Genomic DNA, 16,510 nt, shown 5'->3' with positions numbered 1-16,510 from the left:
TCACTGTAAAATAGTAGGGACTATATTTTGTAGATATATGTTGATATATGTTTGTGCAGTTTAATGTTAATTATAGTTTACACTGACTTAACTAAATGTATTATTTTCATTTTGAATGATTTAATAGACTGCATCATCTATTTTTAGACTCTGCAGCTAATCATATTGAAAAGTATAATTGATGAAGCTTATGTGATGGAAAAACAGATTCTTTCATTTATTTGTAATTGCCACATTAAGCTACATCTCTTAGTCAGAAGTTTGTGGGCTCATACCCTACATTAGGACTTTGAACTCATAGTCTAGGCTGATACTCTAATTCAGTGTTGGGGGAGAACTACATGGTCAGAGACACTCTTCAGATAAAGACATATACCAAGTTATCGTCTGCCTGTTCAGGTGGAATTAAAGATCCCATGGCACTATTTGAAAAGAAAAGGGACTTTCTCCTGATGTTCTGGCCGAAAATTCCCCCAAGTAAAATTGGTCATTTACTTCAATCGCTATTTGCAGGACAATGCTGTGTGCAAATTAGATACTGTGTTTGCCTATAAATGCAGTCAATACACTTCACAGTAAAAATCCTGTGAATCAGTTTAAAATGGCTCAATGACATGATAAGGTGCAATATCAAATGCAAAGATTATTATCTGTTTTGTTAGCAGTTGACTGGGCTCAAATAACAGTAACATTTAGGCAATATAACTGACCTTTTAGATGACGTAAAAACAATTCTGCCCCTCAGTTGCTATCACCCCCATCCTTGCCCAGCTCCACTAGCTCCCCATCACTCACAGGATACAGTTCAAGATCCTGGTCCTCATCTTCAAAGCCCTCCATGGCATTACTCCTCTCAACCTCTGTGACTTCCTAACCCCCTATCAACCTGTTCTCTCCCTCCACTCAGCGGGCTCCAGCATGCTTCATGTCTCCCGCCTTGCCCGACCCAGTGTGTCATCTCTTCATCCTCAGTTTTTCTCATGTGATTCCTATGGGCATCATTGAACTCATAGAATCATAGAAATATACAGCACAGAAGGAGGCCATTCGGCCCATTGTGTCTGAGCCGGCTCTTTTAAAAGAGCTATCTAAATCAATTCCACTCCCCCACTCTCTCCCCATAGCCCTGCAAACTTATCCTCCCCAAATAATTATCTACTTCTCTCTTAAAAGTCATTATCGAATCAGCTTCCACCACCCTTTCAGGCAATGCATTCCATATCCGAACAACCCACTGTGTGAAAACATTACTTCTCACCTCCCCTCTGTTTCTTTTAACAACTGTTTTAAATCAGTGCCCTCGGGTTACCGACCCACACGCCAGTGGAAATAGTTTCTCCTTGTTCACCCCTTCGAATTGCCTCATAATTTGGGATCTCAATCCATTTTGTCCTGGGATATAACAATGCATTTGGTGGCAATCTACTCACGGATCAAAGAGGCCAGAAATGTCATTGGCAAGTAACTTTCCTCAGATCCACACACAATTTATTTTTAAAGTACATATGCAACAGTAAACATGCGGCTTACCACTGATCTGTTGCGCTTTCCATGTCCACCTAATTCTACTCTACCTGTTATGACTTTGACTAGCAAGATTGAGGGCATGTTCTGATGTTCCTACATCTCCAAATCTCATTGATCAACCATCAACAAAGCCTTGGATTATTGCAGATCTATCTGACATTACTCCATGGATTCAGTTCAACCTAATTGAACCTGATTAACAACGACAACAACAAGTTACGTTTGTATGGCATCTTTCATGTCAGGAGGACATAGAGAAGGATCATTTGGATGGGATACTTATTTTATCAACATCATAAAGTGCTGAGTAGAACCACCAGAATTGCATCTCAAATCTCGTGCTCAGTTACCTGAGATTTTGTTTTTGAAAAGTACAGATTATGTTTGGGACTCTAAATAGCTGTATCATAAACAGCTGAATTGCTGATTTAACATTTTCACATTATTGTTTACTTGAAAAAATACAATTTTTTCTCTCTAAAAATCAACTTGAGAACTTCTCATTGGTTTCATTAATTCAAAATGGATCAGAAGGGGTCACCCACCAAGTTTCTTGAAATGAAAACCCTGATATTTGATATAGAACCTTATTATGCCATCAAAAAACATATTAAAGTACTTCAATGGATTTTACTGTAATGTGTAGTGACTGTGTATTTGAAGGCTAAAGATTGAACTGGATGATTTATAATTTATTTCTGATGATGAACCTTAAATCCAACTTTGCTGTCTGCCTTCTGGTCAATGTAAGAGTTAAAGTAATGCACAGAATGTAAGGGTGTGGTAAAGTGCTAGCAACACAGGAGTAATGCAGTGTCTTCCCAAATTTTAGAGCTGATGTGCACATGCTACGCATTAACAGGAAAAGTTCATGATTAAAGAGATGAGCTACTCAAGGTTGTACAAGACAAAGGGATGGAAGATGGTTACACTTGGGATTTTGGTCATCCTGAATCAGCGAGTATTATTGGGATCCAATGATTCATGTGTAGTTCAGGTTTTCTTTACCTTGTAAATCATTTTCAATTACTGGTTTGGAATATGGAATACAAACTGTATTTTAACAGGAAAGGATTTAGAGGTCTGCTTATGAAGTGGTTTCACTGGTGGTGACGATTGATCTCAAGAATCTTGGAAGGTTAGAGAATGAATCTTTTGACAATGTTAATGAGCAGAAATGTGGATGACTATATTGTTATTATCAGATTGTTCTGTGCATAGGACATGTAAATAAGGATCATAACTGTTTGGGAGGTGAACACAGAAGCCAATTTGCACATAGCAATGTCCCACAAACAGCCACAACCTGAATGGACAATTTAATTCTGGAGGGATTGCTTGCCAGGACATTGGGGAAAACTCCTTTCCCTTTTTGAATACTGTAGTACCTTGGGAACTGTAATATCTATCTGAAAAGCCAACTGGAACTTTGATTTAATGTCTTATCTGAAAGGCGGAACCTCCAACAAGGCAGTACACCCCCAGCACTATAGGAGCTCAAAATCCCAAATTGAACTCATAAACTGACTCAGAGATGAGAGTGCTAAAACCTGAACCAGGCTGACACATGTAGAAATAAGGATTTATAAGTACAACCTCATCACTATTTGAGGTTCCTTGAAGATGGGTACAACATTAGCCATTCTCCAATTGGCTGGTATGTAATTTCCCTCTATTTACCTATGAAATATGATCTCTAGGGCTTCAGTAATTTCCTCTCGCATTTATCTTGGGACCCTTCAGTGTATTCCATTTGGTCCTGGATAGACTAAATAATTATCCACAAATTTCCAAGAGATTCTAGGTAATTGGAAAAACCTCAACAGGCAGCAGATCGGAATTCATGTTTCCACCGAAATCTGTGGAAACATTTGTTGGATCATTTATCAGTGTTAGATCTAACTTATGAAATCTTCTTCCCTAAAAGTCCTTTCAACAAATGCATTCCTGCAGTGGATCTCCAAGCCAGCTTTAGCAACAGATATAGATGATTCCATGACATTTGAGGATACGTGTGGAGACATACTTGCCAGGAAAGCAATACAATACAAAATTACATTTGTATTGCACCTTTCACATCGAGAGGACGTCCCAAGCAAGATAAGTTAAAGACACTCATACCAATTTTGATTTCTTCTACAGTATGACAAAATGCTAATGTTTAACCAAAGCGTCTCTAGAGATATGTAAGGTCTATTTAAATACTGGGGAAGTGCATAATGACAATTCTGCAGTTATCAGTCTTGTGGGGGCGCAGCCTGGTTTTGAGGTCTTTTGTGCTTTTCAATCGTGTCATGTTTGGGAACATTTTGACTTTGCAACTTGTGGAGATTCAGTACCACAGCAATAAAACAACAACAACTTGCATTTATACAGAGCTCTTCACATAAGAAAACATCTTGAAACTCTTCAAATCCCCTGTGTTGCCTTGCGATAAGCTCGAGAAGACACCTTTCATTCTGGACAATGGTGGGACTAATAATAAATATGATAGTCACTCTGCAGCTTTATTATGTCACTTTGCCATGTCACCAGGGAGACTGTGCCATTGATGCTATGAACACCTCACTCTCTGCTTTACATCTGACATGTACTTAGTAGAGAAGCCAATTGCACAGTTTGTATACTTAGCAATATGTGATGATACTGACTGTGCCCTATCGTGCCATATTCTGAAGTTACCCAATTTTACCCAGAAAACGAGTAACACAGCAAACAATACCATTTTTATCCTTAGTAATATTTGTTGTAAATATGAATGCACAATAATACATAAGAAATTAAACAGTTTCGGAATATTTTACCTGTTTACAATGCAGTGGTCCAAGACTCTGCATGTGCCTATGAATTTATTATGTAATAATTCTTACATTTAATCTAGTGTCTTTCATATAGGGTGGACATCAACTGCTTCAAAGGATACACTGTAAAGTAATTAATTGTGTATTTGTACGTGAACATAGCAGCCAATTTGGAAACAGTAATGTTCTACCTTTCCTCCTCTACCCTCAACTCCACGACCACCGATGTCCTGACAGCTGCCTGTCCGACATCGAGTCCTGGACGAGAGACAACTTTCTTCAGCTTAACGTGCACAAAACTGAGGCCCTCCTGATTGGCTCACGTCAGCGCCTCCGCACCTCAGGCGCCGACACCATCAGCATCCAAGGCTGCACTCTCCACCTCTCAAAACCAATAAGGAACCTCGGCGTTCTGTTCGACCCTGAGCTGTCCTTTCTTCCTCATATCCGCGCCACAACTGGCACCGCCTTCCATCACCTCCGAAACATCGCCAGACTACGGTACTACCTCACCCCTCATGCTGCTGAAACACTGGTCCAGGATTATTATCCCCAGAAAAGCGATCCGCCAATCGACCAACAACCGAGTTCCTACTCACTGTGAGATAAACAGAGGCATGTGGAGTTAGGAAACTTGCCCAACATTTCTTCCTACCAGGAATAGAACCCAGCTCTCTCACTTGCGAAGCGAAACATCCGAAACATCGCCAGACTACGGCACTACCTCAACCCTCACGCTGCTGAAACTCTGGTCCACGCCTTTATCACCTCAAGGCTGGACTATGGGAACTCTCTCCTCGCCGGCCTTCCCGGCACCTCCCTTCACAAGCTGCAGGTCATTCAGAGCTCTGCAGCTCGTGTACTGTCCCGCACCAGGCTTCGGGAACACATCACTCCCACCCTCGCTCGCCTCCACTGGATTCAAACCCCCAGAGGATCGAATTCAAGATCCTCATCCTCACCTACAAGGCCATTCACGGCCTCGCTCCCTCCTACCTCTCCGACCTGCTATCCCCCTACCTACCTGCCCGTACCCTCCGTTCCTCTGGCTCCGGTCTGCTCCACATCCCCCGTCCCAACCGCCCTACCATCGGTGGCCGGGCCTTCAGCCTCTCAGTCCCGAGGTTCTGGAACTCTATCCCCCAGTGCCTTCGCCGCCTCCTCCCTTTCCTCCTTCAAGGCCGGTCTCAAGACCTTTCTCTTCAACCGTGCCTTCAGCTCCCCTCTCGACTCTCTACCCCCTCCTCGCTCCCTCGCTTCCCTCCCCTCACCCTGACCATTTCCCCCCTGCTCGGGTCCCAACCCAACTGTCCGGCATCTTGGAACGTCCTCCCGACGTGAAAGGTGCTCTATAAATGAAATCTTGTTATTGTTGTTGTGGTTGTTCCACAAAGAGCCATGAAGTAAATGTTGTGTTTTATATGGGGGTCGGTTGACATTTCGATTAAGTCCTTAATCTACACAACATGCACAGAAACATCTGTTCCAGCCCACTCTTTCCTAATGAAATCTTGTTAGATCCTGTAATTGAGAATTGATAACTGTCTAATTTGCAATATTCACAAATAAAATTTGTTACATTCATTATAATTTCTGATTTGCGAGATTTTCAGTAAAATGGTGTCAGACGGTTTCACTCTTGTAGGTAAACTCTTTTTCTGAATCAGAATGTTATGGGTTGTTGTCCACGCTGGGGAATTTGAACTCACAGTTCTTGGTTGACACACCAATGCAGTAAAGGAGATTTGCTGACACCCTCAAAAAGTGTGGGGAGGGGGGGCTTCTACACTGTTGGAGTTTCTGATTTTTGGATGAGACATTAAACCAAAGTCCTATTTGCTTATTCAGGTAAACGTTAGAGATCCCATGACATTATTTGAAAGAAGAGGAAGTTTCTCCCAGTGTTCTGACCAACAATCCCCCAGATAAAATTGGTCCTTCACTTCCTGGCTATTTGTGGGACATTATTGTGTAGTAATTGGCTGCGGCATTGGCTTACAAATACACAACAGTCACCAGAGTAGATAATAATAATAATCCTTCCATTTGATACAGCGCCTTATCACGTCTTCGAGACGTCTAAAAGCGCTTCACAGAATATACTGTAAAGTGGAGTGACTATATTTTGTGGCAGAAACAATAGTAAGATAGTAAAATCCTGTGAAGCAATTTAAGACACCTCAACTCCATGATAAGGTGCTATACCAAATGCAAGGATTATTAAAGTTGCAAACTGGAAGATACATTTAGCACAACAAATCTGTTTTGTGGATATCACCAATTAGAAACCCAATGATAACAATCATATTGTTAGAAACATGTTCACAGCTTGTAACAAAATGTTTGTATAAACAAACATTCCATTCAGCTTTTAGCAATATCTCACTTTGTTTCTGGTGATTGCATATTTGCTCTATTAACTCCTAATTTCCATAAGAACTCAAAATAAAACCAAACGTTATTATACATCTCCTGCATGGTAATCATGTTCTGTATCATACCAGAGGTAACAAAGTAAACAAGTGAATAATGTTTATCCTATTACACATGTTTCTAGCTAATACCAGAGGTTCACAAAGATTTGACTGGTTATTGATTACGAGATGTATTGATTACAATGTTACTTGCATTACAAGATGTAATGCATTTAACAGAAATAATGCATTTAACATGTCATAATGCAGAGTAAGATTGCAAAAATACATCTTCTATAATGCATCGAAAAAATAATTGGGACAAATAAATAGCACAAATCACACACCAATTTTTTAAAAAAAATTCTATTGAACTCTACTGATAGTATAAATCTGGAAGTTCTGAGGTCTTCATTATGTTTTAAATCAGACCTTTGGTTTCAGCGCATTTCTGAATTGTAAAGAAAACTTTAAGGTTCAGCGTCTGCTGCTGTGAGATAAAAAGCAACTCAGGGAACTTGAAGAGCTTTTCATCTTTTTGCTTTTACATAATCAGTTGTACACAAGGAAACTGTAAGTCTAATGCATTCTTACACCAAGCAATTTGAGCTATTCTACTATTTTCTGAGGTCATAGAGAATGCCTACCCCTGTCACCATTAGTTACCAATACAGTCGTGCTACACTGACATTTCAAAAAACATAGGCAAAATTCGCAAGCACTCGCTTTGACATCTTTAAAGAAAATATAAAAGCTTATCAGAATGAAAGAACAAATCCCTGCCACCAGAATATAGTCCCTGCAATTTGGACCTCGGGTGTTCAGAGATTACCTAAAATTAATTCAAGTCGTTACTGAAGCTACGTGATGTTGGGAAGAGGTTACAACAGTACATACAGGCTTTAGACTGTCACAAGCAAGCACACTTTCCCCACACCTTACCAACACTGCTGTCCAGCACATACTATTTATCATTTGTTTTGATTATCATTTGGACCTTTCTAACGTACTACACTAGAAACTGTTACTAACAAATATTTTTAGGAATCAATTTTTTGTTAACATAAAAGAACAATGCCATCCCTGGAGGAGCCAAGGCATCTAAAGACCCATAATAAGATGATACTGAATGTATTACATATTTACGGTTCTGAAGTATTAATTAGCTTTATGTTGGTGGAAATCACATTTGTCTTTAGTTTCACTCCACATTCTTTTTTTGAAGTTATACTCTGAATGTTACAGCTCCCATTAACATACTCTGGAAGGAGCTTAATGAGATTAGGCCACAGAGCACTGCTTACATCTGAGAACATGGAACACATTAATCTATTTTTCCGTTTCTCATTTTGGATGTGATACAGAAATGCTATTTCAATTCTTGAAGGGCTAGCACACAGCAAACAGAAATCCCTTTTTCCTTAAATTTCATCTTAAGACATTCCAAGAACACAAGATTTAAAGACAAAACAAAAAATCATCTGAATGCAGTGGATCTCTTTAAATTTCATGTTTAATGTATTCCTCATAGTTATTATGTACTTAGCTGTATCCACTTGGGAATACTTTCAGAATTACAATACTTTCCATGCACAGCTGTATTCTGCTGCACACAAATTTTTGCACTGTTTGAAAGTTACTGGTTGGTAAATGTGCTGATTCATCTATTTACTCTGCGTCTGTGTCATTGTCACCTCCCTGCAATATGCTATAAGATTTTAGTGCTGCAAGATTTTGTCATGTAGTGTTATCTTCTACTATTTAATAGAGGGCCCGAAGTTCCATCGTAAAAGTTAATGGGTTAATGACATATTTTGGAAGTAAAGTAAAGCAAACAGTCTTAAATTCTTTGCCAAATTGTGGCAGCATTTTGGGGAGATGTAAAGAAATCAATGTTATCGGCGTTGAACGATTAATTGGCCTCATTAATGCATGAGGTTGAAACCACCATTAATTTGGTTTATAATTTTCATCATTTCAGCCTTCTTTAAGAACAGTGCTCATTTACAGCCCATACATGTTGGAGTATGCTACATTGTACCATAGAAAGGACCAACATGGCAGATTAGACAGCAGGTAGGATGAGGTAAATGTTCATTTAATGAAACTGTTTCACTTAATGCAGCCTTGAGCCATAAATATCTGTGTCTTAGTAAAAGTTAGTTGTGTGTACTACAGTGAGGTGCAGCTCAGCTGATCTTTCCTTGCTTAATCTTTCTCTGGAGTTAACATTGACAGACTGTCTACCCCAACTGTCTATCCCCACTCTCAGCCTTGAGAACTCATTAATGACTTGGATGAATTACAAATAGTACCAATACAGTCTTCTATTGATAACAATCTTTCTCTGAACATAAATTGCAAATTTGCAAAAGTACATAAACTACCACTTCACAACTATGTCAAAACAGTGTGACACAGCAATAAACAAGGCAAACTATGAAGGGCTATATTGTCAAATCAGTTGAGTTCAAAATGGAATAGTGTCTTGGTCAGGCTACACCAAGGTTACTGGTTGCTGCAACATAAGAGAGTTGCACAGGTCCTAGTGCAAAGGAGAGCAATGAGTGCTTGAGGATCACTGATCACTGGTGCTTGAGGAATAAGCTGTTATTCATATCCTTTGAGTAACAATTAGGCATGAAAGGGCTTGGTTAGCCTTGTAACAAGACATTCGTGAAGCAACCTTTACAAAATTTTAAATGGGATTGTGAAAGTATGCCTAGAACGATACGAGTACTTTCAATGCACCAAGGCAGCAGAACAAGAGGACACAGGTTTAGGGTTACAAAGGGCAATTTCAGGACAGATAACAGGAAGTATATCTTTAACCAATGGGTGGTTAACAACTGGAACAGGTTTCCAAGAAGAGATCAGGATGCTGGATTAATATAAAAAACAGTTTCATTCTGCGACATGAGCATGATAGAGGGGGGGGGAGGGATTTAAAGGTTAGGACATTGGGAGATGGAGGGGGCCAGTGGAGTCGGGTGAGGGTGGGGGTGATCAGCTACCAGAGCTTGTGATTTGCTAGACATTCTGGGTAGGGATTGCAGTCATTCTATCTTCAAAATATTACTCCCAACTTCCCAACCTTGACTCTTGCTAAACTGTGCCTCATACTTTCCAGAATTGAGTAAGCAGAATGCGTCCCTCCAGGGGGAGCGTGTGCATTCCATTCCAACAATCTCCCTCTGGGATTTCCATGTGTAGGTGGGATGCATGGAATTCTTAGCTTGGTTTGGATATTCTTAAGATGGTGATGGGTTTCCCCTTGTGTCAGACACCCGGCTGATCAAAAGGAATCACCCCCTCTCCGCTCAATTCCCAGTGTCCTGTCCAAGAAACCCCCCCAAATAAAATTGTCACTCACTTCCCAGCTCCACTCTCTGGAACTCCATCCAACTTCCTCATTTCCTTTCACACTCCTCTGGTTCAAGGTCTGGCTCATGATCCGGCTTTTTGACTGCACTTTCAGTCATCTTTCCCCTCCCCATCCCGTTTGGCTCCCATGCCTGGAGAGCAATCTCAAACACTTTGACACATCCTCTCTACATAAATGTAAATTGTAATGTATTGTAACCAAGCAAAAGGTTAAAAAACAAGTTGTTATAAAAGGTACTAATTGACAATTAACCAAAATGGAGACACTCACATAAGAGCACTATCTGTCAGTTGTGACAATACATCACTTAGACTTAATTGCCTATTTCATGCCAGCAACTGAGGAGATATTCATAGGAGACATAGTTTAACAATAAGACAACAATCAGTATCCAAGTTCCAAGTCAGATGTGTCACAACGCCAAGGATGGTTTGTTCATTAATCTCAAGGAGAAAAGCACCTTATGGCAGCTGCCAATTAAAAAGAATGGCACCTGTTTGGAGCTTCACTCTGACCATCTCAGCCCACTTCCAACCCAATGGAGGATTCTGACACCCAGTATGGCAAAGTTCACCATTTACATTGATGGGGAGTTCTGTTCAGATGGGACAGATTCTAAACCGATATTAGGTAGACTGAGGCAGATGAGTGTCTGATTCTTGGCAGACAAATTAATTGAGTCTGAGTGGATGTTGTCCAGAAAAATGGAGAAAAAAACAAAACTCCTTCAGGTGGGATTTGGAAGCAAAAGAGGGAAGGGGTAAGGCAGAGAGATTTCAGGAGAGTCCCAGAGAGGTGTAGAGGATGGGACAAAGAGGTTAATAACTCATTAGCCATTGATGGAGCAGTGCAGACAATGCCAAAGAAAACTGGAGTTGGCAAAACAGAGGGAGTGGCCATGAGAGTAGGGTCACAGGAGATCCCAAAGATACACTGGTGCAAAACAGTGAAGGTATATGAAGGTGAGGATGAGATTTTGACATTGATCCAGGTGAGAAGTGCTGGATTTATGGAATCTAGTGCAAGAGAGGCTATGGGCTGGCAGTGGATTTCTGGATGGTCTGGATTTGTGGAAAGTAGAAATGGGGAGATTAGTGAGGAGGGCATTGGAAAAATTGAACCTGGACATGACAAAGGCGTGGATGAGGGTTTCGGCTGAGTAGAGGTGAGGTTGTAGTGGAAATGAGTTATGTTGTGGAACATGGTGAAAAACATGAACATGGTCAGTCTTGGTGAGAGGTTGAAGGAGAGTTGATGGTCACCAAAACATGAAGGTTCTGCACAGGCCCCATGAGTTGAAGTGAGCACCTGAGGAGCTTGATACATTTAGCGCCTGAAGTGAGGATCTAAGCACAATAACTTCAATTTGAGCAATATTGAGCTGGAGAAAGTCACAACACATCTAGCACACAACACATCTAGCAGGCAATCCAGCAGAACAGCAATCCACCAGAAGTCAAGGGTAGAGTCAGGAACGTAGATTTGGGTATAGATGACTCTATACCTGTGAATGATGTCAATGGGGAGTGGTAGTGGGCATGTAGGTGAAAGGAGAGGACGGAGGATAAAGCCCTAGGAAAGTATGTGACTGTGCAGGCGGAGGAGGAGAAGCTACTGGATGAGACAAAATGAAGGGTTAGGAATAGGCAGTAATAAATCCAGGAGAGTGCAGAGCCTCAGAGATTAATCAGGTAGGAAAACGGTAGAGAATAATGCAATGTCAAAAGCAGCAAGGAGATCAAGGAGAACAAGCACCCACAGGTGCCCTGGTTGCAAACAGTTTTTGTTACTGTCTGGTGCTGTAGGTGAGGCAGAAGGCAGGTTAGAGGAACTCATACAGGAAAATAGGAGACAGGAATGAACAGAGCAGGAAGGCAACAACTCTTCCCAGTATTTTGTAGTGGAAGAGTAGCTTGGAGATGGGGTGACAGCTGGAATATGGAGGGTCCAGTGTAGGATTTCTTTTTGAAAAGGGGACTCCTCCCCCATTGGTTTGGCCAGTGTTAAATTAAAGAAAGTGCTATGAAATGTCACAAACTTTAACCCATTAAATTCAGGTCCAATATTTTCTGATAGTGAGCAAAGCCATTCAGTATTCCTCACTAACAACTTCATCTTCACAACAGAAAATGGTACATTTGGCAGAAGCTACCACCACACCACACAATTCACTTATTCACTCTGCCAAACTGAAAGTAAAAAGGATAACCATAAAGTACAGTATTGGAGGCATTCTTGTGACTGTGGGTGAATCCAGTGCACACTTGGGAGACAGAGCACTTTTAAAATAAAAATTCTCGTGAAATGTTATGAACATTAAAGGAATAAAATGAAAATGATTTAATGTTGCTCCTGTTGGTGTCACTCCTGACTAGGGATAAGCACATAGACTAGACAGCGACAATGTGACACATCACTGTCACTTTGGATTCAAAGAGGATGTGAAAATTTATTTAAACTGTTTAAGTTCTCTTGCAGTTGAAGTGATTTCATTTTGCTCTGAATACCCGGACTGTAACAAATTGATTTGAACTCAGATTTTTAGTACAGTAGTACACTAAAAATATTGCAAAGTTCTAAAGCAACTTAAAGCAGATTTAAGTGAAATTTTCCACATCTGATGGCAATGCTACAAAATAAGTCAAATCTTTGTGGAACAATCTTACAGCAGTTTGTTTCCTTGGCCAGAGAAGGAAAATATCTCTGAGGATTTGCTTGAGGAACATAAAATTCTCCTCCTGAGCTGGAGCAAAATTCTAACAAGTTTGCACGTTGTTCAGCGCCTTGGGACATCTTCCTGACGTGAAAGGCGCTATACAAATGTAATTTTGTTGTTGTTGCAACTTGCAGTCATACAGCAGCCTTGCTGAGTTGGAAGCATTTTCATCTCTGAGTTAGTAGGTTGTGGGTTCAAGCACAACATTGGAAATGTGAACTCACATAGTCTAGTCTGACAGACCAAAGCAGTGCTGGCATTAGTGGAGGTTACAAGATTGATATGGATGAAGAAACTCTGAAGGGCGTTATATCAATGCAAGTAATTGTTGTTGAACAGCCTTTGGCCCATCTGATCTCATCCTCCCAGAACACCCAACCTATCATCACTCCCATCACAGCATCAAAGTTAAATGTGAAGTATCCTGTGAAGTGCTTTGGGATATCCTCCTGATGTGAAAAGCGCATTATTAAATATCAGGATTATCATTATTTTATACTAGAGCTGGTATCATCAGCTAGAGACTTGGGAAGTGGTATGTGCTTTTCAATAACATAATACAATATAACATCTGAAAAAGTTACATTCATCCAAATACAAAGTATGAAAAAACACGTATAACAGCAACTTAAACATAAGGAAAACTAACTGAAGAGCATATTAAAATAATAATTAAAACAATACATTTCGCTTACGAAATACAGCGACAAACCATTAGCAAAGTCTGAATAAGCACCTTGGTAATTAGTAAACAGATTTCATTTAATCCCTGTTACTGCGGCGAGTTCAGAAAGTCAATCTATCTGCCCAGTACACTGAATTCTCTGAGATGCTTTTTATGCTTCTTACTACACAAGGACCTGTTGCAGAGTCGGTGTGAAGCAATTGACTTGGCTATCTCTAATAGGTGCTCGCAGCACATGTCCAGCACTGCTTCAGAATAAATTAGCATTAAGGGAATAAACAAAATGACAAGAAATAAATAAAAGATGGAAGGCAGGGTAACTGTTGTGGAAAGAAAAGAGGAAGTGAGGGAAGGAGGGGGGAAAAAAGGCAAGAGAGGCATTTTGGCAAGAGAATAGATAAAGCTTCTTATTATATTAAAGGGAGAGAAGAAAGGAAATGGGTAGATTAAAGAAAAAAAAGGAGGAAAGACAAGAGGAAAGCATGCAATAGGTGAACAAGAGTTTTGTTTTCTCTTACTGCAAATTCCTCCAGCCGTTTGTATTTCTTTTCCCGGAATTCACAGTAGTTTTTAATTTCTTTGCACTCAGGGCAGCAGCGTCTGGTGTCCACGCGGATGCATCGGGGATGTAGGCTGGGACACTCGGGTTTGATACACAGTGGCCCATCCTCAGTACAGACACAGGGACAGGCAGCAGGACCTGGAGTGAACTCCTCACCAATTTCGTACACAAAGCCATTCTCGTCCACACAGCCCTTGCCCCGGTAATCTGGGTATGTGTACTCCGAGACTGAGGCAGCACTAGTGCCAGTGGGCAGAGACTCGGCCCCAAAGGCAGCTTCTTTCTGGGGCTGGGACATAGCGAGGGGAGAGCAGAGGAGGGTGAAGAGCAGGCAGCAGGTAAAGAGAGATGAGCAGGCAATCCCAGGGGCCATGGCAGGGACTGGATAAGATCATTCCTCACAGCCACAGCATCTCCAACTAGGACAAAAACAGCACAGTCACTGTCAGCCCAAACCAGGCTGAGATGTCCATGCAGCCCCCCTACACATGGAGACATAATCAACCTCTGTGTGCCCAAAACACATCTGTAATATTAAAATAACAAACAAAACAAAAATCACATTGCATGTGCTGCACTGGCACTGCAGCAGTCATGCCTGCTGCAATCTGAACCGAAACTGCCCACATGTATGTATGTCAGAGCTTCAGCTGAATGTTGAAGTGGGTTAGTTTTTGACTGGTTCCAAGAACCCAGCCTAACCTTGAAAACTCTCTGATACAGTTCACTGCCGAGGCTCCTTTAACATTTAAAGGTGTCAACACTCTTGTTTTGAAGGCTTTAAAAAATGGTTTCAAAAGGAATGCCTGGGTAAAGAGAGATTTTAAATCAGGTTAGATCCTGTAAAACCCAGGCAAGTCATTTCACTTGATCACTAACCTCTTACTTGTTTAATACAATAAATAGTGACATCTACCAAATTGGATGTCCCTACACATTTCTGAAGCACAATTTTGAACAAATGTAGATCATGGTGGGAAAGTTCCTTAGCTGATCTGGGGAGGGGGGGGGAGGAGGAATAAAATAAAATAAAATAAAATAAAATACAAGCTTCGAAATTAAACACAGATGGATTATTGCACACAGCAATCGCTTAAACTTAAAGCCAACACCACCAAGCCTTAAACTTTAGGACGAGGAAGTGTGGAGTCACTGAAAATTGCCACATAAAGGCATTTTTGTTAGATGTGAAATGGTCGTTTCCCATATGCTTTAGTGATCATGTTCATCACATCTGTTTTTAACGACACAGTCCCTTTCTCCAGTCTTTACTGACAATATTGTACCCCAAACAGGCGATTTTAGCATTGATAACATTTTTTTTAAAGAAAAAAGCAGACCTGAGTGCAATAATACCAAATACATCGCAGCTATTATCGAGGCTGTTACTACACCCATAACATTTAATAGAGGGATTTATTAAAAGGGCTCCATATGCTGGGAAATTAATGTCAGGCATAAAGCGCAGTGGGTCGTGGCGTTTTGCAGCTCGCAAATCCATCTCCACACACACACACACACACACCCCTGACAGCCACCCAACAGCTCCTGGAGCTGGAGCCCAGCACCTCACACCGCTTCCCAGTGCAAGTTTAATCCAACCTGAGCAAGGATCACCCCCACCCCCCCCCCCCCCCCCCCGCACCCCCACCCCAGACCCCCTCCTCACAAATCATGGTAACTCAGCCTCTCCCCCCTTGCAGCCGATCTCCACAAAAAAAATTTTTTTAAAAAAAAGGCTCCAATATTTTATGCAACGCTGTAGTGTGATCCCCGCCTGCACTGACCAGCACTGGCTGGTGCCCTGGATCACTGTCCACTCGCTCCAGAAGCCCACACAATAACAGCCCCAGCGGCAGCTAAAAGTTTAAATAAAGCAAAATAAAGGGGAGTCGGGAGGTGTGGATGCAGACGCTGGAGCTGCAGGTTGACAGCCAGGGAATGGCCTGACACTGTGCTGGGGACCCAGGTCAGCCAGAGGCTCTCACCTGCCTGATCTCCCCCATGGTTGTGTCCCAGGGCTGCAGCTCAGCAAACCCGACACTGCCGGACATTTGAAGAGTGGCGGCTGTGTTGAGAGCCGCTGCAACTTGGCGACGTTGCTTCGCTTTCCTGCTTTCCTCTCCAGATCTGGACGGATGTGGCTTCACATTCACAGGGAGGAAGAATGCCGCTGAAGCCGGAATCGTGCAACTCCGACCTGATCTACATCCACCCCAAACAAGCAGCTGATGCAGAAAGAGACGGTCCAGGGGGACATCTGTGTGCTCTGAGTCTGTTCCCTCACTGTCAACACCCCGACTTCACCCAAACTGCAGGCGAATTCATTCAGAAAATAATAACTGGTTGGTGTGCAATCCGAGGACTTGTCCCGCTCGGTTTCTGTACAGGTCTGGGGTCTAATATGAAAAGCAAACTGG

The 16,510-nt window shown here is 41.5% G+C and overlaps 1 protein-coding gene across 1 annotated transcript in view; it reads right to left on the bottom strand.

Annotated features, from left to right (window-relative positions):
- Positions 1-16,098, bottom strand: part of LOC103181188 (brorin) — a 57,109-nt gene extending 41,011 nt beyond the window's left edge. The window contains exons 1-2 of the mRNA XM_007897466.2: positions 16,079-16,098; positions 14,047-14,509 (exon numbers count right to left, since the gene is read on the bottom strand). Coding sequence (XP_007895657.1) covers positions 14,047-14,463 — 417 coding nt within the window. The 5' untranslated portion in view covers positions 14,464-14,509; positions 16,079-16,098. The remainder of the gene's footprint in view (positions 1-14,046; positions 14,510-16,078) is intronic.
- Positions 16,099-16,510: the final 412 nt, after the last annotated feature.

The sequence above is a fragment of the Callorhinchus milii genome, unplaced genomic scaffold (assembly GCF_018977255.1).
Source record: "Callorhinchus milii isolate IMCB2004 unplaced genomic scaffold, IMCB_Cmil_1.0 Scaffold2, whole genome shotgun sequence".
Taxonomy (NCBI): Eukaryota; Metazoa; Chordata; class Chondrichthyes; order Chimaeriformes; family Callorhinchidae; genus Callorhinchus; species Callorhinchus milii.
Note: the sequence above shows the minus strand (reverse complement) of the source record. Positions and strands in the feature narration are given on the sequence as shown.